The sequence below is a fragment of the Guyanagaster necrorhizus genome (genome assembly GCF_019112545.1).
Source record: "Guyanagaster necrorhizus MCA 3950 unplaced genomic scaffold BT62scaffold_93, whole genome shotgun sequence".
NCBI classification, from domain to species: Eukaryota; Fungi; Basidiomycota; class Agaricomycetes; order Agaricales; family Physalacriaceae; genus Guyanagaster; species Guyanagaster necrorhizus.
In genome coordinates this window covers 860-21,534 of record NW_025064972.1, presented here as the reverse complement: position 1 = coordinate 21,534, position 20,675 = coordinate 860, and the positions used below count along the sequence as shown (strand labels likewise).

General features: G+C 44.9%; 9 protein-coding genes and 1 pseudogene across 10 annotated transcripts; 6 read left to right on the top strand and 4 right to left on the bottom strand.

Moving 5' to 3' along the window:
- Positions 1 to 12: 12 nt before the first annotated feature.
- BT62DRAFT_924901 (uncharacterized protein) lies at positions 13 to 3,119 on the bottom strand (the record flags this gene model as incomplete). Its single annotated transcript, XM_043184676.1, has 9 exons — positions 13 to 311; positions 399 to 462; positions 493 to 917; positions 982 to 1,236; positions 1,299 to 1,531; positions 1,605 to 2,201; positions 2,252 to 2,467; positions 2,513 to 2,599; positions 2,645 to 3,119. Coding segments are annotated over 9 exons (2,651 nt in total), but the record flags the coding sequence as incomplete, so codon positions are not given.
- Positions 3,120 to 3,909: 790 nt separating this feature from the next.
- BT62DRAFT_924900 (uncharacterized protein) lies at positions 3,910 to 4,505 on the top strand (the record flags this gene model as incomplete). The annotated part of the gene is made up of 3 exons (XM_043184675.1): positions 3,910 to 4,064; positions 4,106 to 4,304; positions 4,434 to 4,505. The coding sequence occupies 3 exons, from the start codon at positions 3,910 to 3,912 to the stop codon at positions 4,503 to 4,505; spliced, it is 426 nt and encodes a 141-aa protein (XP_043032639.1).
- An 898-nt stretch (positions 4,506 to 5,403) lies between these two features.
- On the top strand, positions 5,404 to 6,874 carry BT62DRAFT_924899 (uncharacterized protein; the record flags this gene model as incomplete). The annotated part of the gene is made up of 5 exons (XM_043184674.1): positions 5,404 to 5,413; positions 5,562 to 5,695; positions 5,773 to 6,198; positions 6,223 to 6,639; positions 6,761 to 6,874. 5 exons carry the CDS (start codon positions 5,404 to 5,406, stop codon positions 6,872 to 6,874), a joined length of 1,101 nt encoding a protein of 366 aa, XP_043032638.1.
- Positions 6,875 to 7,528: 654 nt separating this feature from the next.
- BT62DRAFT_939262 (uncharacterized protein) lies at positions 7,529 to 8,274 on the top strand (the record flags this gene model as incomplete). The annotated part of the gene is made up of 6 exons (XM_043187690.1): positions 7,529 to 7,561; positions 7,614 to 7,659; positions 7,770 to 7,792; positions 7,820 to 7,830; positions 7,906 to 8,037; positions 8,095 to 8,274. Coding segments are annotated over 4 exons (243 nt in total), but the record flags the coding sequence as incomplete, so codon positions are not given.
- A 753-nt stretch (positions 8,275 to 9,027) lies between these two features.
- BT62DRAFT_1081779 (uncharacterized protein) lies at positions 9,028 to 10,645 on the bottom strand (the record flags this gene model as incomplete). The annotated part of the gene is made up of 6 exons (XM_043179710.1): positions 10,130 to 10,645; positions 9,830 to 10,061; positions 9,616 to 9,642; positions 9,482 to 9,564; positions 9,300 to 9,429; positions 9,028 to 9,243 (listed from the first exon to the last, which is right to left on the bottom strand). Exons 1-6 carry the CDS (start codon positions 10,159 to 10,161, stop codon positions 9,028 to 9,030), a joined length of 720 nt encoding a protein of 239 aa, XP_043032636.1. The 5' UTR covers positions 10,162 to 10,645.
- BT62DRAFT_1081778 (NAD(P)-binding protein) lies at positions 10,078 to 11,137 on the top strand (the record flags this gene model as incomplete). Its single annotated transcript, XM_043179709.1, has 3 exons — positions 10,078 to 10,450; positions 10,558 to 10,834; positions 10,884 to 11,137. Exons 1-3 carry the CDS (start codon positions 10,205 to 10,207, stop codon positions 11,135 to 11,137), a joined length of 777 nt encoding a protein of 258 aa, XP_043032635.1. The 5' UTR covers positions 10,078 to 10,204.
- Positions 11,138 to 12,027: 890 nt separating this feature from the next.
- BT62DRAFT_1014324 (uncharacterized protein) lies at positions 12,028 to 12,414 on the top strand (the record flags this gene model as incomplete). The annotated part of the gene is made up of 1 exon (XM_043178200.1): positions 12,028 to 12,414. The coding sequence occupies one exon, from the start codon at positions 12,028 to 12,030 to the stop codon at positions 12,412 to 12,414; it is 387 nt and encodes a 128-aa protein (XP_043032634.1).
- A 512-nt stretch (positions 12,415 to 12,926) lies between these two features.
- Positions 12,927 to 13,921, bottom strand: BT62DRAFT_1061787 (annotated as a pseudogene; the record flags this gene model as incomplete). The annotated part of the gene is made up of 3 exons: positions 12,927 to 13,644; positions 13,701 to 13,778; positions 13,832 to 13,921. Coding segments are annotated over 3 exons (886 nt in total), but the record flags the coding sequence as incomplete, so codon positions are not given.
- Positions 13,922 to 15,031: 1,110 nt separating this feature from the next.
- Positions 15,032 to 17,884, top strand: BT62DRAFT_1014322 (uncharacterized protein; the record flags this gene model as incomplete). The annotated part of the gene is made up of 4 exons (XM_043178199.1): positions 15,032 to 15,312; positions 17,208 to 17,289; positions 17,343 to 17,443; positions 17,488 to 17,884. The coding sequence occupies 4 exons, from the start codon at positions 15,032 to 15,034 to the stop codon at positions 17,882 to 17,884; spliced, it is 861 nt and encodes a 286-aa protein (XP_043032633.1).
- Positions 17,885 to 18,983: 1,099 nt separating this feature from the next.
- Positions 18,984 to 20,243, bottom strand: BT62DRAFT_1014321 (uncharacterized protein; the record flags this gene model as incomplete). Its single annotated transcript, XM_043178198.1, has 6 exons — positions 18,984 to 19,294; positions 19,565 to 19,625; positions 19,666 to 19,779; positions 19,830 to 19,994; positions 20,043 to 20,122; positions 20,216 to 20,243. 6 exons carry the CDS (start codon positions 20,241 to 20,243, stop codon positions 18,984 to 18,986), a joined length of 759 nt encoding a protein of 252 aa, XP_043032632.1.
- Between the last annotated feature and the right edge of the window lie 432 nt (positions 20,244 to 20,675).

Sequence of the window (20,675 nt, the reverse complement as noted above, 5' to 3'; positions counted from 1 at the left end):
ATCATAGGGAACTCATGAAAGATAAGGATCTTTATCTGCTGAATCCTCTTCTTCTTATCGCTGGTCGCCATTGCAGGAGGATCAGGGAAAACGAGGTGACCGTCTTCGATATATGGTGGAGACACATTGTCATCAGACAAATAGTGCCTGCACAATCTCAACGTTGCCTCGAGCTTTGCTCCTGGATACTTTTCCCACTCTTCAAGACTTTCGAATGGTGGAAACTTTTTCTTGCCAGATTTTGACAGATAGTCAGGATCGCGTTGAGATTGTGGATATGCTACCGCAAGCCGGTAATTGAGCAAAAATGCCTAAGAGAAAAATGAGCAAAATGGCAAAATTGGTAATGTACCGTGAAGCGGAAGGGCTCCCTGCGATCACACAATAACTTAACTTACCCCGGCATCCGTGACATCAACAGCTCCATGTGTCTTTGAACTAGAAGAGTCTGCATCAGATCCACTGTCCCAGTACAATTTTTTCTGTACTCACTTGCTGCTCCACTTTGACATCTGGTTGTCCATCTCCCATTTCTCAGCATCTGCCATGCTTACCATCACTTTGATCTTTTCGTATGGTGGGAGTTCATTCAAGAGCATGATAGGCTTGTCAGCTGGGGGGTCAGTGTACTTGATCGACGTTACTGCCCGTCGAATGATACGTCCTTCATAGCGAGCCTGAATGTCAATGACCCAGTCATTGTTAGCATCGTACACCCCTTTGTATGGATTTCTACCATCAACGCCCTTCAAGGCATTCGTGTTGAATACGGCGAGAGCATCATCATCGCTGTTGTTGCCCTTGGCAACATCCCTCCGCATCTTTGACAGCTCTCTGACTTTCTCCTTCTCGAGCGATTCGGCTGCCTTACCTATGAATGCCTTCAAACGAATAAGTCTTGCGAGGTTGCATAGGTCCTGATATTATAATGAGAAAGAAGCAAGAATCAGAATCAGAATGAAAAGAGCAAAAAAGGCATACACGAGGTGACTGGTACAGTGGAGTTGCCGACACAATTAGGTGCACACAGGTATTTTCCATAATTCTATTCATGCCGTGGTAGGCAGCATTTGGTGTCCGGAAGTTGTGTGCTTCGTCGACAATGACACTGCAGAAACTCCTTGACCATATCGGCTCGTAACCCAATGAATTCGTCTTAGAGGGGCGGAGAGTCGACACCAATTCAGTCTTAGACTTTGTGATCCATAAATTCCGATGTGCTAACTGACTGACACTCTGAAACCCATTTGAAATTCATTATCAGTGAGCTAAACTGGAGTGAATGATCCAATGCTTACACTATGGCTTGCAATGATCACGATGTTGCATTTGTCCTGCTTCGATGAATCAACAGCCTTGTTGAACTCATCCCATCTCTGCTCCATTGTCGGCATTACAAAAATGTCGATGACATGAGGACGGAACCACCATTTCAACTCGCCCACAATCTGCTCTATAATGGTACCAGGGACCAAAATGAGATGTGGTGCATCAGGAATCTGTTTACAGCCACAGAAATATGGCAATTGTGCTAGAATATTATAGTTAATACTGGATGTATGGGACCACGAAGCGAGGGGGCTCCCTACTCGGGCCATACTCACCAAGCACTGGGGGCAGTTCCTTGCCGAGCTTCTGTGCCCGATAGCATGACATTATAAATGCCAGCAATCCCATCATTTGGGCAGTCTTGCCCAGACCCACCTCATCGGCAAGGAGGATTCCTGGGACACCATCATCATCCAATTTTGTCGTCCACAGCATGTTCACCATTGCTGTTATACCAACAATTTGATGCCACATGATGTTCATCACCTCATTGTCTTCATCACCGCCAGGAGGAATCTTGGCGACATAGTCAGGGTTTTCCCAGTAATCGGTGAGGGAAGCGTTAATGAATGGATTAAATTCATCGGGATGGCCATTGTCCCATCGAAGCATTTCAGCAAGCACCTTATCAGTAGTTTTTGACCAAGACTCTACCCCCAGGTCCCCACATTCCTTCCATTTCTCCCACCCAATAAGACCAGGGTGCGAAGGAAGGCCCGGATTGATGTCGATGTCATGTTGTTTGGCCTCCTCCCTATTGCATGTGCTTTCAATGCTCTGAAGCCGAGAAGCAAGGTCCTCATGGAGTGCTGCTATTTCCTCTTCAGTGGCCATAACAGCGATTCTTCGATTCATCATACGTCCAAGGATGTCTGCAACATATGTCAGATATGCAGAGCACTGCATAAAATGAGGGACTTACACTGCGAACTCTTTTTGTTTTTCTTCAACTCCTCCTCCTGAGCCTCTGACTTCAAAAGCGCCTGTTCAAACTCACCCTTCCTCTGCTCATATTCTGCCAATGCAGCCTTATCCTGCTCCGTCGCCTCCCAACCGATGTACTTTTCATATTTCTCGAGAGCGTTCGAGATCTTCTTTGCATCTTTCAGGTGGATTTGGCCATTGCCAGATTCAAACACTGACAATTTTAGTAGGAAACAAAATAGATATAAAGAGTACACACATTTCCACATGGCATCGAGTTCCCCCTTCGCCTCAAGTCTGCATGTTTCTGCCTGGCGGTGATTCTTGTGCTGACGTTCAATGTAGTCTAATATCAACGAGTGGATGAGTTGCTGGAACTCCTCTCACATACAACCCGACTCGTTATCCTCAAATGCTCTGCCAAACATACTTTCTGCAATCTCTGCCTCCTTCGATCCAAACATCATAAGCATGACGAATTTTGCGTTCCCTTTCTTCGCAGCTACCTGATACATCGCCTTGATGTTGATACCAGCATGAAGAATAGCATGGTTGTGTGTGATTCTGAGCTTTGACACCATGCACGATTTCGACCACCAGTGGTGGTATGTGGTCTGGCCTTGGAGAAATGCGTCGGCGCCCTTCGTATTGACGCAAGTTATAGCTTCGTCCAAGGGGAGATTTCCGACGTGCTTCAGAAACTCGCGGACTGCAGGGAGCTCTTCATTTTTTACATTTGAGATGTGATCCGCATCAAACCCGGGGAATCCAAATTGCTGCTGCCATGCTTCCTCATCGAACAGGTCAGGATATGAGGCAAAAATGGCAGCAAATAGAGCACGAGATTTCTGTACAATGCGAGGCATTTTGAAGATGAGCAGTGGTGCTGAATCGCAGAGTGAGAATCAACTTTTTTATGGGGGGAAAGAAAGAATAAAATATATGCGATGCCCATGCCCTATATATATGGCGCTGTGGCATACGAAGCTGATGCTGATGGCGGGGTTTACCTCATAGAGGTTAAATTTTTTTTTCTTCAATTCTAGATGCATCAACGTCAAAGATCAATATCGAGACATCTGGAAACATATTCGATAAGAAGCGTAATTAACCATACTTGGGTATATGCACCTCCTTATCCAGCTTCTTCTTTTTCAGGAACCTGATCAATCAATGACTGCAGTTACCACAGTTTTTTGAAAAAATATTCAGGGAAAACATTCAGACATGTTCAGTGATTATCAATGTGGAATGTATTCAAAAAAGTAATTGTATGCTGCAATAGATCGTCAGTGGAAGCTGAATTTTGCCACCATATATTTAATGCAATTATAGCTGTGATTGCACAAATTACTTTTTGGCCGTTGTGCCATGCACCCTGCCGAATGTTCAATCATATCACACAGCCACTTATGACACAGCCACTTAATTATCTTTTATCTGATCGATCGATTTCATCATCGATTGATAGCCAGCGGCATCAACGTCAACATGCTGTGGGCGCTTAATATCGTTTGATCGTGATTCTCTACTTCCGCATTCGCTCTCCCGCCCCTCGTGCTCAATGTCTATTCCCGCCCTCTGGCGCAATCCATGCCTCTTCCGTCTGCCCTGCCAGCCGATCACAATCTCCGACCTCGACGCTAAATCCTCACCATGAAGATCGACCTTTGGATGAACTGGAGCGTCGCTCAGACACAAAGCAACGCGCAATTGGCTACATTCAAGTCGGATCTGGTGGAATGTGTAAGGGCCCAAGAGCAGGAGGTCAGAGCGCAGTTGGGGTATATGCCGACGGACTGGCTACTTCTGTAAGTGCCGTATGCACCTGTCATGATCTGATTAATTTTAGATCAGGGAGTTGGATCACGGGTCCAACCTTCATTGGACGATCCGGGGATCAAATTCAGGAATCAGGGTCTGGGCGATCCACTGCACGGTCAGCAGTACTGGTGACCATTCGCCCTGTGGGCAAACGCAATGGGAGGACCACACTGGAAGAACGAGTACCCACTACAAACTCCACTGGCTGGGAGATGAGATGCTGTAACGTGAGTTTCGTCATTCTACAGAACCAAATTACCTCTGATGTTTCGCAGGAGCACAGAACACTTTCTTTTCATGACACAACCATAGCTGTTGATTTCTTCTTGATAATCGCCACATTCTTTTGTACTTAGCATTGTTATATTCTTGTAGCATACTTGCCGACCACATGTCTTGACAATGTAGACTTCCACACCATACCATAGTCATTGCTATACCTAGTGTACATTTATTGCCAAAATGTAAAATAAATCTGTAGCATACTGAATGTTATTTCTACCCAAAATTTATTAATGAAGGCCGTATTCTGCTCTCCATGTGAAAATTGGTGATTTACCGCGGAGTAGATGCGCTCACTACAAGATTCTAAATGACAAGAATGGTCATATTTCGAGAATCGGTCATGTACCGCGGACTGTACACGCTACCTACGCAGTTTCTAAATGGCAAGAATGGCCATATTTCGAGAATCGGTCATGTACCACGGACTGTATATGCTCCCTACACAAATTCTGAATGGCAAGAATGGGCATATTTCGAGAATCGGTCATGTACCGTGGACTGAATGCGAGCCCTACAAGATTATAAAACACAAGAATGGGCATATTTCGAGAATCGGTCATGTACCGCGGACTGGATACAAGCCCTACGTAGATTCTAAATGGCAAGAATGGACATATTTCAAGAATCAGTCATGTACTGTGGATGTGATGCACTCCCTACTACATCCCAGAATGAAAATTGTACATGATACAAAAAATTGATGATCAACCGCAAAATTGTAGGGCTCCTGCTGCAGTCCATTGGTATTTAAGGGAGGTCAAATACTTTGAAGTATTTTGTGCTGGATTTATTGGGTAAATCCACAGTGTTGGAACATAAGCTGAATGTCAACACCAAGCCAACTTGACAGATTAATCCATTGGCATCTGGATATGGTAACTAGGCTCAATTGTACTCACTCATACTCTTGAGTACAGCTTCATTTGCTCCCACAGTCATTATTCCCTTGATACTTATGTTTCTATGATACTTATTTTTTATTTAAATACAACTGTATTCTGGTACATTGAATACAATCTTCATTCATTCTAATCATTCTACATGTGCTCAAGTGCTTGCTATAACAAGGATTTCAATAGGTCATAGGCCCTGACCATACCTAAAAATCCATTGAAGCACACTCCAGTATCACGTTGTCTTGCTTATAAACACTGATCATTTATTCATCCTGTCTAAGATATTCTCTTGAGATTGCCTAGTATTTGCTGCCAAAGCTGCTGGTCTTCAAGACCATTTAGACAAGGATCACAAGGCACTACATCCACAGATTCCTGCAGACCCCCAGAATCTCAAAACAGAGGAAACTGCATCAATAGCTCATCATCCAGGAGTGGTGAGGCTATTGAGATCAGAAGAGGCAATAGTAAAGCAGGGAATCGCATCTACAATTCCGGATTCCCTTTCTTGAAGGTTAAGGGAGAGGCAACAGCAGGAAAGATGTGGGAGAAGGTGAAGGATGAATTTGAGAATAAATCGAAGATGATGACAGTGAATTTGTGCTGGAAGCTCCAATCCATACATGAGGACCTCATCACTATGAGAGCTGATTCAGGAGATGAAAACTTTGTTGCAATACTCCTAGGATCACTACTGACATCATATGACCCATATCTAGCAGCGTTAACAGCAACATCTGCTCTCCTCAACAAGCCCCCCCACCCAGACACTTACCTTTATGGTATTCGTGATGAGGCTGACCGACATGCCCTAAAAACTCGGACCAAAGAGGTGAAAGAAGTCACATTCAGTGTAAATGCAAACTCATCTAAAGGTGGCCGGAAAGGAAAGGGAAAGAAATCCAATGTGGAGTGTTATAACTGCCATAAGAAGGGACATGTAAGTGCAGATTGCTGAGGAAAGGGTGGAGGAAAAGAAGGACAGGGTCTGAAGCTAAAAGGAAAAGGGAAGGCTATTGCAAATACTGCTGCAGATAGCGACGACAATGGTGTTTGGGCAGCCATGTACAATTTGGAATCCAAGGAGGATGACTGTAAATGGTTGGAAATGGCAGAACAAAATGTTGCTGAACACTTGGATGCCGAGTCTTCAAGAGGGGTGGAGAATAGTCCTTTAGAAGGGCTAAAAGTGAAATATGTGGATGAAGAAATTGCCTGGCTAACAGATGATGAAGATATCAGTCTGAGTGAGATAGAAGGCAGCAAATCCGATGCAGAAATTGACCACTCACTTCCTAATTGTTTCCCCATGAAATCGATCCTGAAAGTGACTATGGATCAATGTCAGACCTTGAGTTCACTGCTGAAACCAGAAATACTAGTAAGGAAGGAAATCTCTCCACTTATATGCATGTCACATACCTCATAGTTCATCATTTCCAGCACTTGGTCACAATCCCAGGTCCCTTGCAAACCATGATTACATAATGACTTGTTGGAAGGTTAGGGTGGTTCTGTTTTGCTACCAGGCCAAGAACAATGATGGACTGGTCATGGCACTTGTGAGATGGCTGCCTTTTCCCTCTATCCCACCTCCCAATGCTGGTCTTGTATAGCCAGAAACAACAGTGAACTGTGTGTGTTCTCGACATAATTGCATGCACATCATTGCACTATTTTTGTTCTCCTCCTCATTGTCAGGATCCACTACTACCGTTGGAATCAATGGACAAGAATAATACTCCTCTGAGGCAAAAAAAATAGGTTATCTGAAGTGATGTGACAATATTCACAGAGTCATACTTTTATGAACCTTTCTTTCTTTGCAAAAAGTCTCTCATCACCATTGCTCACTATCTTGGATAGCAGTCCAAAGATGGAGGCACACAAAGAATTGGATGTTGGAATGGCCATAGTTATACATAGTAACAAGATGGTGGTTGGAGATCAATGTTAGGAGATGCATGAGCAACAGCTGGTGTTGGAATTTTAAATACAACTTGAACTACCACCATCCTCACCGATCAAGCCCTTTCTGCTCTTACTCTCCAAGCAATGTCCAAACCCAGCATCTCGATATCCCCTGAAAGCGAGATGATAGGCCTCCAACTCCTCAAAGTCGAAGATCTCAAGCATCACATAGAACTCTGCATGTCCTATGAATTCGTCATGAGCAATCAAACTGCCAAAGATGAAACAGCAAAGGCCAAAACCTATTCAGTGAAGCAATCTCTTCTTCATGAAATGTTGGCAGGACTTAAGGGCATCAAGGTAAAAATGGGTGAAATGTTTGGTGAAGACTGGTATGTTCCACAGATTGTTTCATCCATGCCCTAGCATATTGTTTTCTTCTAGATGCATACAAGCTCATGGTTACAGAAGAGAAAATGGTTGCTTATTGGTGACTATGATTCTTTGCTGAATCTCCTTGATGTGCCAACTTTTTCATTGAACCAGGCTGACAAACGTGATGATCTTTTCCTTGCTCACCTTCAATTTTTCTGGCTCAGGATCCTCTCTTTGATCCTCCTCTGGTTTCTATTTTGGGTCAAAGCTTGAAGCTTGACTTCTGGTACATCTCAACAGAATCTCGCCGATGCATTGGCTCACCATATTGAACTGATAGATCACCTCACCCATACACTAGGATATAATATGAATAATGCATTGATTCAACTGTTTGCACCAGGTCTAGGATGTACAAGAAGTATACTGCAATGTAAATTAGTAGCTTTGGAGATGGTTATCACTTGTGGATGCACTGAAAGTCTTGATAGATGTGTGCTCTTCTTTTGGGAAATGGATGTAGAAACTGTCTGATTTTAGATGTTGGTAGTCAATAGTGACATTGGTGAGGAGGAAGTGACAACACACATAATTGGGCAGTTAACATTCCCAATAAAGCCCAATTGAAAAGGCTGCCAAAGAACTTGGAACAGAATCAGAGTCACATGGGGAAAATGTAGTCATAGACTCACAACTGGTCCAATACTTCAATGTTTTAGATGAAGAAGAGAGTGAATGATAAGTAACATACTACAGAAGTCGGATTGTCAGAAAGGATGGTACAGAGGTCATGGTTGGTCGATATAATGCTAGGAAAAGGAATCCAGAAATTGATTTTATATAGTGAAGGTCAGCAGCATTCAAGTGGGTGCAGGAACTGCTGAGGGGTTTTGTGGACGATGTAACAGTGGAGGAGCTGCTGCTAGTGGTTGTTCTGTAAAAAGATCAGCACCAAACTCGATGAGAAGATGCTGCGCTCGTAGCTGAAGTGACCATCCCAGTGCCATCTGTAGTCAATACCTGGCCTGCGACCACGATAGTTCCAGAAGTAGGCTGCCCCAGCACCAGATTGGAGGAAAGGATTTAGTATGAGCTATGCCTACCCAACTTCTGTATAGCAGCCGGAGCCACAGCTAAGGTGACAGAGATTCAGAGATAAATCAGCAGCAACCAGGGCTGGTGGTCACAACAAGGAAAAGACACATAGTTGATGACGGATGAAAAGTGGCAAAATCGCAGCCAAAATTGGAACACTCAAGGGGACAGATCTAGCAGGAAAAGGGATGGAGAAAGCATCATAAGAGACTAATCCTTTTGATATTGAAAAAGGTAGGGACAAAGGCACAGTAACAAGAGGAGGGACAAAGACAAAGGGAAGTGAAGAAAACATAACAGACCCACTATCTTGAATAACTACACCTGATCACGGAGCAAATTGCAACCAACGCATACAACCAAATGATGGCTGCTCCTCCAATAACAGTCAGATCACGAGTAGTATGATGGCACAATTCCATCTGGATGGGAGAAAAGGTTTATCGTCCAATGCGCAAAAGGAAATGTTCATACCTGAGAGGAGCAGACTCGCATCCTCGTCATCTAAACTTGCTAGAGTAGGCATGTGCATGGTTTGTGAACTTGAAAAGGCATTCAAAATGACCTCCGTCATTGTCTTCGAACGGGCCTGTGCTAACAGCACCTATATGCGGTCAGTTAGCTTATGAAAAGAAAAAGATCGGATAATAATAATCGCACCTCCATCATTCCTTGGATGAATTCCCACTTATTCTCTGCAAAGTCAAGCTGGGCCTGTATCCCATTGTGATTCCTCCATTGTCCAAGGTCCACCGCCATCTTCAGGCCTTTGATGAGAGCCTCGGCTGTACTGAGCTAGGCATGAGTAGGAAGTCAATGTTGGAGCGGAAATTGAACCGTACATGGCATAATCTTTGAGGGATGTCTCGAGGTTCTTGCAGAGAGCAGTCCCAAACACAGATGCTGTTCCTTTGTTCCCCTTGGGCTTGTGTAGTATGAAAACCAGTAAATATGAAAATTGACGAATCCTGTGTACGAGTGCATCGACTTGGACTGCTTTCCCCTAAAATAAGCATTTATTCATGGAAGCTACAGCAACGTAATGGATCATCTTCCCTTGCTTTGCTTAATGGATTCCTCCAGCTCTTCCTGAAAGTTGGCTGCAACGGTCAATACCGGTTTCATGACTTTGAGAACATCCATCTAGATCTCATGGTCATTACATGATAAAAAAAGAAAGGAAAGAATACAGGACTTGCCGTTACTGGAACCTGGCCTAAAGGCGATTCTGCAGGTTTGGCATGCAACTCTCCACTCTCCGGTGGGGTCATCTCCTCAGCATTCGCCTTTTCCCCATCCTCTTTATTTTGCTGACTAAAAAGTCGGCAGTGGTCGACAAGTTCCACTGGCGGTGGCTGGGACAACTTCCCATCGATGATCGCACGAAAGAATGTGGCTAGTTTACCGCCCTGAGATACGAGGCTAGGCAATTCCTCGGTACGAGTTGAATGCAATCACACATGATTATATATAATCTGCGCCGACCCTACCGCTGTCTTACCCCGCCCTCGCCATAATCCATATAATCCCACTCACCACATCCCTTCTATCCCCTCATATCACTCATGAAACTCTACCCATCTGGCATCGCACTCGTCACCGGCGCCGGCCAAGGCATCAGCAAAGCCGCCGCACTCTCCTTTGCCGAATCCGGCATATATGGCCTCGTCCTCGCAGGGTGCACACCCGCTCCTCTGCACGCCACTGCGCTTGAATGCAAAGCCATAGCCGAGAACACGGATCTCGACATCCTCGTCGTCCCTACCGATATAAGCATCGAAGAGTCCATCAAGAACCTTATGAAGACCGCTGTAGATCATTTTGGATGAGTCGATTATTGTGCGAACATCGGCGGGGTGGGTTCCCTCCTCTCCTCTCTTCTTATCTAAAAACCCGGGGCCCTGATGTTTTTGTCCAGACGATGGGAACCAAGGCGAAATTCTCCTCCATACCAACCGAAGACTGGGTCGCCATCCAGCAAACGAACATCAACGGTATCTTCTGGCAGGTGCGGGAGCAAATCAGCGTCATGGAGAAACAAGAACGGCTCATCACGCCGATTGTGTCTCCCAAGCGCCCTGCTGAGCGTGGGAGCATCATCGTGCTCAGCGCCGCAGCAGCAGTGATCGCCCTACCCCACAGAGGCACCTACACTCACACCAAATACACAGCAAATGGGTTGACGAAAGCTGTGGGTACACTCTTCACCCCTACTGCCCTTCTCTACTAATTAATTCGTTGCAGCCCAAGACCACACCTCGAATGGCATCCACATCAACGCCATCCTCCCAGGCTACATCTACACCAAGGGTCTCGCTTCGCACCCTGCCGCCATGCCCGAAGCTGCGAAGCGCATCATCGATGGGTGCCCTCTTGGCCGGTTTGGAGAGGCGGGGGAAATTGGCGACCTCATTGTTATGATGAGCTCGCCGAGGAATGGGTTCATGGTTGGGAGCAGCGTTTTGGTCGATGGAGGCCAGACGTTGAGTGGGGAGTAATGCAATTTGATTTCATTTTTTTTATCCTGCTTTTCGTTGGTGTGCATTCTCATGAGGCAGACCGTTATCGAGTAGAAAGACCGTGGCTTTTTTCGGTAAACATCGAGCAAGGTTCGAGTCAGACACAGACACCTTGCAAATCATTCTCAATGGCTACGTCTTCCCTCTTCCCTTCCCAATGATATATGAACGTGGTTTGCCTCCTTTCCAGAAATCAGAACCTGATGTTAGGGGAGGGTTGACAAGTATCAGATATCCATCTTGTCTATAGCCTCAAAGAAAGTGATCTAAGCATCGGGGATACCTTTTTTTTTTCCCAACGTTCCCAATCCTACGATCCTCCATGATGCATCCATGATTCTTCTCATCTTCTCATCGTTTGCACCGCTTCGATTCTAGATACATCTGAGCACACATCACGTCTTTGGATCTACAACCGCCAGCTACTCAATAGAGGTTTCCTATTGGGGATGGCCTACATAGGTCTTCAATAATGATGCCCGTAAGTCAAGTCATGTTCAACTCATTCCCCTCATGTTCAGGCGTATCCTAGTAGAAAAGCCCGGTAGAAGCACATCGACAGTGCCCACATTCTGCACTGTCATATTTGTGCCGGACACATCATGATCACCCTAAATCATGGAGGATTTCTCATTGAATCCGATGAGTGCATTATTCTTATGGACCGAAGCAGTGACGACCATTCACAGAGAACCGTAGGTTTTTCATAAAATTCCACAAGCTTGTTTCATTATATCATATATATCTAGGGTGTCTGGAAATTCATGACTGTTGAAGACCGATAATCTGCCTTATGGGTTCTGCTTCACATTGTCCTCCGACATACCGAACATTCACATTCACCGACTGAACTCCACCACGACTTGATGATGTGGCTTGAGCACTCTATAACCGACGTCGAGGGTACATCTGGCGGTTCTGCAAAGATCAAACTGTTGAACCGTTATTCTGCGATGCCTTGCTTTGCCATCCAGCATCTCAACGAGTTGCTGCGCGAATTGCTCGACGTTTTCGTTATCCGATATCAGTCAAAATGTACCACAGAGGAAATTCAAACACATGAAACATGGATGATTCCATATCCTGATCCCACTACAGAACTCCCGGCCGCCTCATACTTCATGAAAATGGGAAAACTTGAAAACCCTACCTGGCTTGTCGAGACTTTGCGTGCACATGCGGAGAAGATGAATGTCCGGCGAAGGGGCAGCTATGACTGGTGCTACAATGCATGTTTCAGCAGGGACGGCTGTTAGAAAAGCTGCAAATACCATTCGGCGGCGATGGCCGGTCTTGATAAAAAGTGGTGGAAAGGCATGGGCACTGAGATCCATTGATGAAGCTATGGAGGAATAGCAGCAGACTTATTATGACAATCCGCATCAATGTTGGATGCTTCGTCCGGTTTCATCGCGTTCAATGTAGTACAATGCGATCACATCTACCTTTCCAACCATGTTACATGTATATTGTAGCACAGACCTAATCAAATTCTGTCTTTTACCTTCTCTTCTCCTGGAAGCTCTGAATTCCCTTGTTAACGTGGGGATAATTGGATCATCATTCTTGTACACTGTATCAGTTCTAAATATTCTATGACCATTGTAGAGATGCCGAAGTTTCAGATAATAATAAATATACTATTGTTTTTTAGTGTGAGGTGTATGATTTACATGGCTGCAGGGGACAATAAGAAAGGAGAGACCAAAATGTCCAGTACAAGGGGAGACAAATAAACGCGTAAAGGTAAAGTCGTGTCGAATATAGTTTATTCGAGAAATTGCTCAGTGTCGATGTAGAGCGATGAAAAAAGCTGCTCGAATGGTGGAAGAGAGAAATCTTCTGTTGACGATCCAAAGCCCATGGAAGATGGGTCATTTGATGCGAATGCAATCAAGGAATCGAGGGCAAGCACATCGAAGTCCACTGGACTTGATCCGGTGGATAACCCATCGAAACTAGCTGTGGAGGATTGATCGAAATCCAGGTAAAAGGGAGGCGAAAGCAGCTGAGGCTCAATCACGATGGAGTATGTCAAAGAAATGGAAGACTCGGAGCTGAGATCTGATGATGCAGGCAATGCCTCACAAAGAAAGAAATCAGGCAGTGGTGATTCGATCATGCCACCGCCGAAATTCATCAATAGCGAGTTGTCGGTCGCACTGGAGTCAGAGGGTGAAGTGACCATTTCAGGCAGATTCAAGTCGTATCCTTGTGGGGAGGCAATTGGTAGGAGAATCGGTGTGTCCTCTGGGAGCCAAGCCTCAATGTCAGATTTGGAGGACACCATTTGGAATGTGATGAATCCTTCAAGTGGGATGCCGGCATTGACACCGGGGTGAAGCTGTTTCGCAGGAAATGTTTTGTGGACGAAATTCGGATCGAGAAACAATTTGCAATCCTTTCTGTGGCGATGCCGGCCAGAAGCACTGGGTGAAGCGAAGTTACATCCCAGGGCACCACATTTGTATGGCTTTTCGCCCATGCTGGGGTGGAAATAAAGTAAGGAGACAAACGGGGGAAATTTTCATAGGAGACTCACTGTTTTGAGCAGATGTGGGCATCGAGGTTGGGTTTTTGCCACATGCGCATGGGACAGTATTTGCATTTGTGCATGCAGCTGAGAAATGGAGGGTAAGCAAAAGGTTGGAATGAGAGATAAATCAGATCTACCTCTCGGCATCAGGGAGGTGTGTCTTGGTATGTCGGCTAAGGCCAGTCACATCGGAATATACCTTGAAGCAAACTTGGCATTGGGTCGGGGTATGTTTCTGGATCAAAGAGAAGATTACATCAGCATTGGGACAATTGAGTGCCACTCGGGTCTGATATAAAGAGAAGAAATGACGATGAACTTATAATGGCCACAATTGTGAGCAAATGAGGGATGTTCCTGATTATTGCAAGACCAGAGGCTAGTTGAGTGCTTCAATGTTTTGGCTAAGTCTGTGGAGACTCAGGTCAAGCTACGAAGGCATCAATGGTAGCTTTTCGGCAGAAACATCTCACAGTCGGTAAGTAGCAGTCAAGAAAATAATATTACAGAATTATTTGCCTCCCGAGCCTGTTGTGCAAGGTCGGTGCACCGACTCTCGAGTCTCAAAAGCATCCTCTGATCTTCTATTCCTTTCTTTGTAAGTCTGGATTATTTTCCAGACACAGACTAAATAATAAGCATGTCAGTGTGTGCAATTTTTCACCTGCACTGAACAAAAATCTCCTTCATATCCAACAAAAAGCAGATGTGCAATAGTTTTGCGACAGCGCTAAGTCTTGACCATGGAACGTTCCCATGTTCAGAATTGGAAATTGCCAGATCAAGATATTGCGGACATGGTGTCTCTTAAGTGTGAGATAGAGATGGAACAACTGACAGAAAACTTCTAATGATGTGGAACCGCTATTTGCCTCATATATAAATTCAGGGTCTTACAGTAATCTCCTGGATTAATTATCATGCATGCCTCTTCAACTCTACCTCACACCAGGAAATTATGTCTATGCTATTCATCTGCCACAGCTGCAGAGGAATGGACTTCATCCGTGAACCCGTCGCTATCTGTCAGTGTGGTGAATTCTGGTGCACACAGTTATGCCTAGATGTGGTACGTTGCATCCAATATTTTCCTACCACCAAACTACTGAAACTTGTGAATCCAGTGCTTTCGAATCCATTTCATGGAGGGTCCATGCCTACAGCATGGATTTACTGATTATTATCCAAGAATCGACCAGGAAATAGTGTATCAGGATCCAAGGAGGACCCGTATTCCAGGACTCCTATTTCACCAATGCAGTATGCCTTCATCTTGTTCCTATTTTCACAGACTCAAAATAAAGGCATAAGGCTCGGCCCCTACGGAAATTCCTCTCATGTTCATATTCCGAAACGGAACCTATGGCGAAATAATGGAATATATGCCGCAGCTGGATGACTTCTTTTCTCGGGATAAGCTCGCTTGTCGAAGGGTCTTTGAACGAGGTGATGACCCGCCATTTGAGCTTTGGTACCCCAAGAACCAAATGTGCCTGGCCATGGATCCCGATTCTGTGAACAACACGATTGTCAGCCTCACCGGTTCTCGTGAGCCAACGAAATTATGGTACGGCCCAGTCGTCGGTCTAATACTCGAGAAAGACACGTATCAGAAGAAGTATGCAAATGTACAACAGCATCACTTGGACCTTTTCGCAACATTTTTCAGTAGTTGTATCACTCCCTTTTTTGTTGTTTGAGTGGGACATGAATCAGACCATTTACCATACAGGAGCTAGTCTCTGTATTTATCTTAGAATCCTTTTCATTCTTGGACATGGAATCTGTGCCCTCTCAACTCTCACTTTGTGGATGATATTATGTTACTTCAAGGTGTCTCACAACTGACAGGAGTTATATTCTCCGTCAATCGCACTACAATCATCTAAGCGTTAGACAATTTAACATTTTGAGACGATTACGATATAGAGGACTCGACTGTGACTCAGACTACAAGCGAATTGAGAAGTCACTTGTGTTCTTGTCTTTGGGCATATCCATGGGCTCTCTCCCGAGGAATGGAAATATTCCCTGCCAGAGCATTCTGACATACAGTTCTCTGCCTTCCCAGATATTTGCTTGATACCAAATGTCCCATGCTACCTCAAGACAGTCATTCTAGAGGTTGTAGAACCAAGCATTTCCAAGCAAAAAGGATTTACCTTGGATTCCCTTAAACAGCCACGAGTCCTTGTCAATACTCCAAGTGCAGACAAAGGGCCGAGTCATAATATTCTCACTGCTGCAATGAAATCCATCGAAAAATCCCTTCTAAGTACAACTTTGGGAGGAGACTGATGATGGATGCATTAGGCTGATGTTAAGTGGCCAACGTACATGATGGTATCTATAGTAATAAATTTTCGGAAGTGCGCGCGCGAAAGTGAAATTGAAGAAATGCAAACGGTGTCAACACCATCAATTGCTTTATAAGTGTTGGAATTTTGCTGGAAAGTTCTAGAAAAGACAATCCAGCATCATGCCGAAAGTTAATGAGTAAGCCCGAGAGAAAGAGAAAGTTGTAGTAAATTCTAGATACAAGCCTGGAGAGTATAAATATGAGCTCTGTAGGAGCTGTAGAATAACAAGTTCATACCATCTGGCCTTAACAGCCTGGAATCTACCCTGCGCATCACCGAGGATTTCCAACAATAAGTGCTGAACAACTGTCAATTGCAGGTTCTTGGAAGTGACAATGACCACGTTCTTCTTCCAGCGGCAATACAATATTTTCAAATACAGGATGCCTACTGATGAAGAGGATGTCGACGCTATGTAGTGCCACAGTCGTATACCCCCATTGAGATCGAGGGAGAGGGAAGAGAGGAATGTTGGCATGCCATTGTTCCCCAATGCAAAGCTCTTCGTGTCCTAATGCAAATAATCCTGGGGCAAAGAACGAGAAGCAGGAGCTCAACAATAGGTTCACTCTGCCTGAACGATTCAGGATCGACGTCATCAAAAACCAGCCACTTGATCGTGGTTACTGAGTTTGCCTGCACACATTGTCTAGCAAACTCATGTCCCACTCTGGAGCCTGCGGTCTTATCCAATGGAGTTGGGAGCGGTTCCAGAGTAGAGTGCCCCCCCACACCACCTCAATACCGATGTCCCCAATTGTGATCCTATCCAGATGTCCCGATGAACGACGATCTTTTTATGAAAGAGAATTCGTTCCACCCAAAGAGCAGAGATCCCAACCTGTAGAGCAGGAATTTGTCGTAACTAACGGTGAGGACGATGACCAGCTATTCTTTAGCTTCGAGAAGCTGGTGCACACCTAAGGAGAACGACCTGGGCAGATTCTCGCATGACATATCCTAGTCACTACCCTGTTAAAATACGAGCCTTGCTACAAAGGCCATTGGCCATGTGACTCATGAGTTCCGCCATCAAGACTTGAAATTAGAAAGAAAGAAAGGCGGTCCAACGACAGCCTGATCGCAGACATTGAATCATAAAAAAAGGTATTCAACTGCTCTTCATTTCCACCCTCTCTTAAGCTTTCTTCAGGCTTCGAGACAATGCTTTTAGCAGAAAGTTGTATAGCTTTGACGATGATGGGCCATCACAATGGTGGTCGCCGAAGGTATTCGTAAGGGCCGATGATACAAACCAACCAAGCTCAGTATATATGGATCAGCCTAGGATCCAACTTCACCTCTCCTAGGATTTCATATCTCTTCGAGTCTCGATATCTGCCCTCATAACCCCCATGCGATATGCTGGACCGAAAGAGCAAAGGTCGAGTAAGTCCATCTGTGAGGTATACTGCTGATCTCCCCACGAGTAGGTCTAGCATCCTCACGAACAGAGCTAACATTCGTGTAGGAATCTGTAGTTCGTACAGTTCTGTATATCCTCTCTCAAATACAAGCTGGGACGCATATGCGTTACCATCCCCTGGATTTGCCTCTCAGCTATGGACCAATTGTACATGTCCTTATTCTCCCCCGTCGTTATTGTCGGCGGGCACAATGGAGCAGTGCGTGGTAATCGAATGGTGTCAGGCAGTACAACAGAGCGAAGCTGGACAGACGAGACGAGACGACAAGGAAAATATCGCCTCAGGCTTGTCTTTAAGAGTGTTTGCATCTGAATCAAGTGATTATTCGAGGTCCAACAATGGCCTCCTGGTGAATCTGGATCTAATCTACGATCTTAGTTCTTTACATAAAAAGGAAGGATGAAGTTTCTCCAAGAATGGATGTTCTCAGAGTCGAACTGGGGTCATTCGCTACAATGTAGTACGCAATGAAACAGCTACACCAAAAGCCGTGATAAATGCACCACTCCGATATATTTTGTTGTTCATAATGTGGTCAAGAGAAATAACGCAGAGAGATTACAGACAACTTGAACAAGCAATAAAACACAGACTCGCCAAACATGAATGGAAAGCGATCTTTCCCAACAACGGCGGAATTTCTTCAGAAAGAAAATGTCGCTCGACGGCTGCCTTTGAAAGAATCTGCGAATGAAACTGAGCAATTTTTTGACACTCTTTTCTACAATAGTTTCTCATACGGCTTGAAGCTCTCCAGGTAACTTCCCCATCTGCCATCATTGTGCAGGAAGGAGAAGTATGATAAAGCCAGCTTTGACATAAGACCACTGTGAGTCTCTGACTACATATCTAACAGCCCGAAGGCGATATCAAGTTTGTGGTTGCATTTCAAATCAGCTCAATTCATAAATATTAACCTGTATCTCTACTCTCCGAAACTCTCTGTTCGCTTTTCAATCAATCATTAGGAAAGTAGAAATGTCGAGGCCTCATCAAACCGTCCGGAAGCCTCGTATCGGTCCACTTCTGTAACACCCTGTAGTGATTGTCACAGCAAGAGAATTAGATATCGAGAGCGGTAAAAGCGTCGCTTCCCTTATTAACCTCCTGAGGACATAAAAGACGGCCCCCCTCCTCTCAAAGTCAATAACGATGACTTCCCAGTCCTTGGTGATAATTATCGTGATGAATGACACCCTTTGCATTTATCTGGCTGAAACAATGGATCATCGAAATGTACTGGTCGCAAAGTGTGAGAACGGACTCGAGATGATAATCCAAAGAAAAAAAGAACCAAGGCACTGAGGAGTTTTTTTCCCTTGAGAAGATAATCTGCATCCAATATTGCACTGAGTGGCGGACCTTTGTCATGGAAGGGATAAGTTTCAAGCCACTCCATTGCTGGTTTTCCTTCAATATACTCCAGAAGCAGCACACGAGCTTTCTCTCCATTTGGCATTGTTAGTTATGGAATAATCAGCTCACCAGAAATACAAGTCCTTCTAGTAATGATCGAAACTCGCCTTATGGAGCCCATAATAATATGGTATCACAGATCCTTGTAGCGATTCCAACTCGGTATAAGCCAAATTCTCGATCCGTGCCAATCGTCTAGGGTTCGGACACTTGACAGTTACATATCTCTGGTCATCCAAGTAGGAAGACGGGAGAAGAGGTGGTTGGAAGATCTTCAACACGATGCTTCCGAGCGACACAGTCCGACCGCGCTTCTGGACCTCGGTCATCCAGACTTGGGACCACCAGTTCGTCCCGCTCTGAAGGGGAGTTTCCAGAGTGAACTGAGGCAAACCCTCTGCAAGAGTGGATTGAAGCGCATTTCTCAACAAATGTCGAATCCATTAACAAGCTGCGATAGTGTTCCACAGCACAGAATGGAACAGATAGTGAAATATAGCGTAGTAAATGTATATCATTAGAGTTATGAACAAGAGATGTATCTCAGGTGAAACAATGATTGCGAGGGCCTGTAGTAGAGCAGATAAATATGAGCCTCAACCTGGATACGTCAAGCCTCGAGGAGAATTCTTCATCGCCCAGTGCTCAAAGTCTTTCCTATGCTGACTGCAGCAGCCTGTCAGCAATTCCACGGAGCGATAACAGTTCTCATGGGCATCGATGAGGTCCTGACGCACATTCAGCTCCGCAAATGCAAAGTCGATGTACACGACCTGCTTCAGGGATGTTGTAGATGCGATCATCATATTTCTCCTGCTTGAGGTCGTAGTGTATTACTTTACGCTCGGAAATTGCAGACATGCCTCTTAGCGCTGAAATGTACTGAGGAATCATTGGTGACAAAATCGTCAAAATGATGGAGGAGCGCTTACGAGCTCTTTTGCCATATCGAGCCATTCACTATAGGACTTCTGAGGCAAGGGATTATATCGAGGGGTATCGTGGCTCGGATACTTGTCTTGTAGCTGAGCGAGAGTTGTTCCTTTGATATACTCCATGAGAATCACATGGGTAGACTCTCCATGGGGCATTGCCAACTGTGCATAGTAAATCAGCAGTACAAATACTACAAAGTAGAGGCATACCTTATGTTTCGCATAATACTGCGGAATAGCTAAGCCCTGAACATTCTCGAGCACGTTGTACACCAGATTCTCAACTCCAGCTAGATTTCTCGGACATTCGTATTCACTGGTTGGATCAGCCCACACGTCCTATGGTCATATTCTACTTAAATGCTTTCAGGCATCTTCGATACTCCCATCCAAAGGAGCCGCTTCATCCATATATGTCCACCAAAAGAATCTCTAAGGTGATACCATGCCATATAGTCATTCAAATCTGAGCCTAAACCTGATATGGGGCTTTAGCCAAATTGTATGTCAACGGATGCGAAACTTACGGCTGGTGGCAGTGCTTTAGCACAGCATAGGCCAGAGTCATTTTTGATGCCTCTCTTCTTCAAGGGTCCTCTTTTCCAGGCGCCGTTGAAAATGCAGTGCCTGATACAGCTGGTGGAAAGAACAAAAGAAGTGCTGCTCTGTCTTAATCGGATCGGATTCACGGATCAGCTGCAGGTATCTATTCGATCAGCAATCAAACTCATACCTTTCTCTGCGAGCCAAAAGAATTCTCTGTGGGGTAGGTTATTCCTGTATCTTATTGGAAATCCTCGGTGATGCGCAGGGTAGACTCCAGGCCGGTAAGGCCAGATGGTA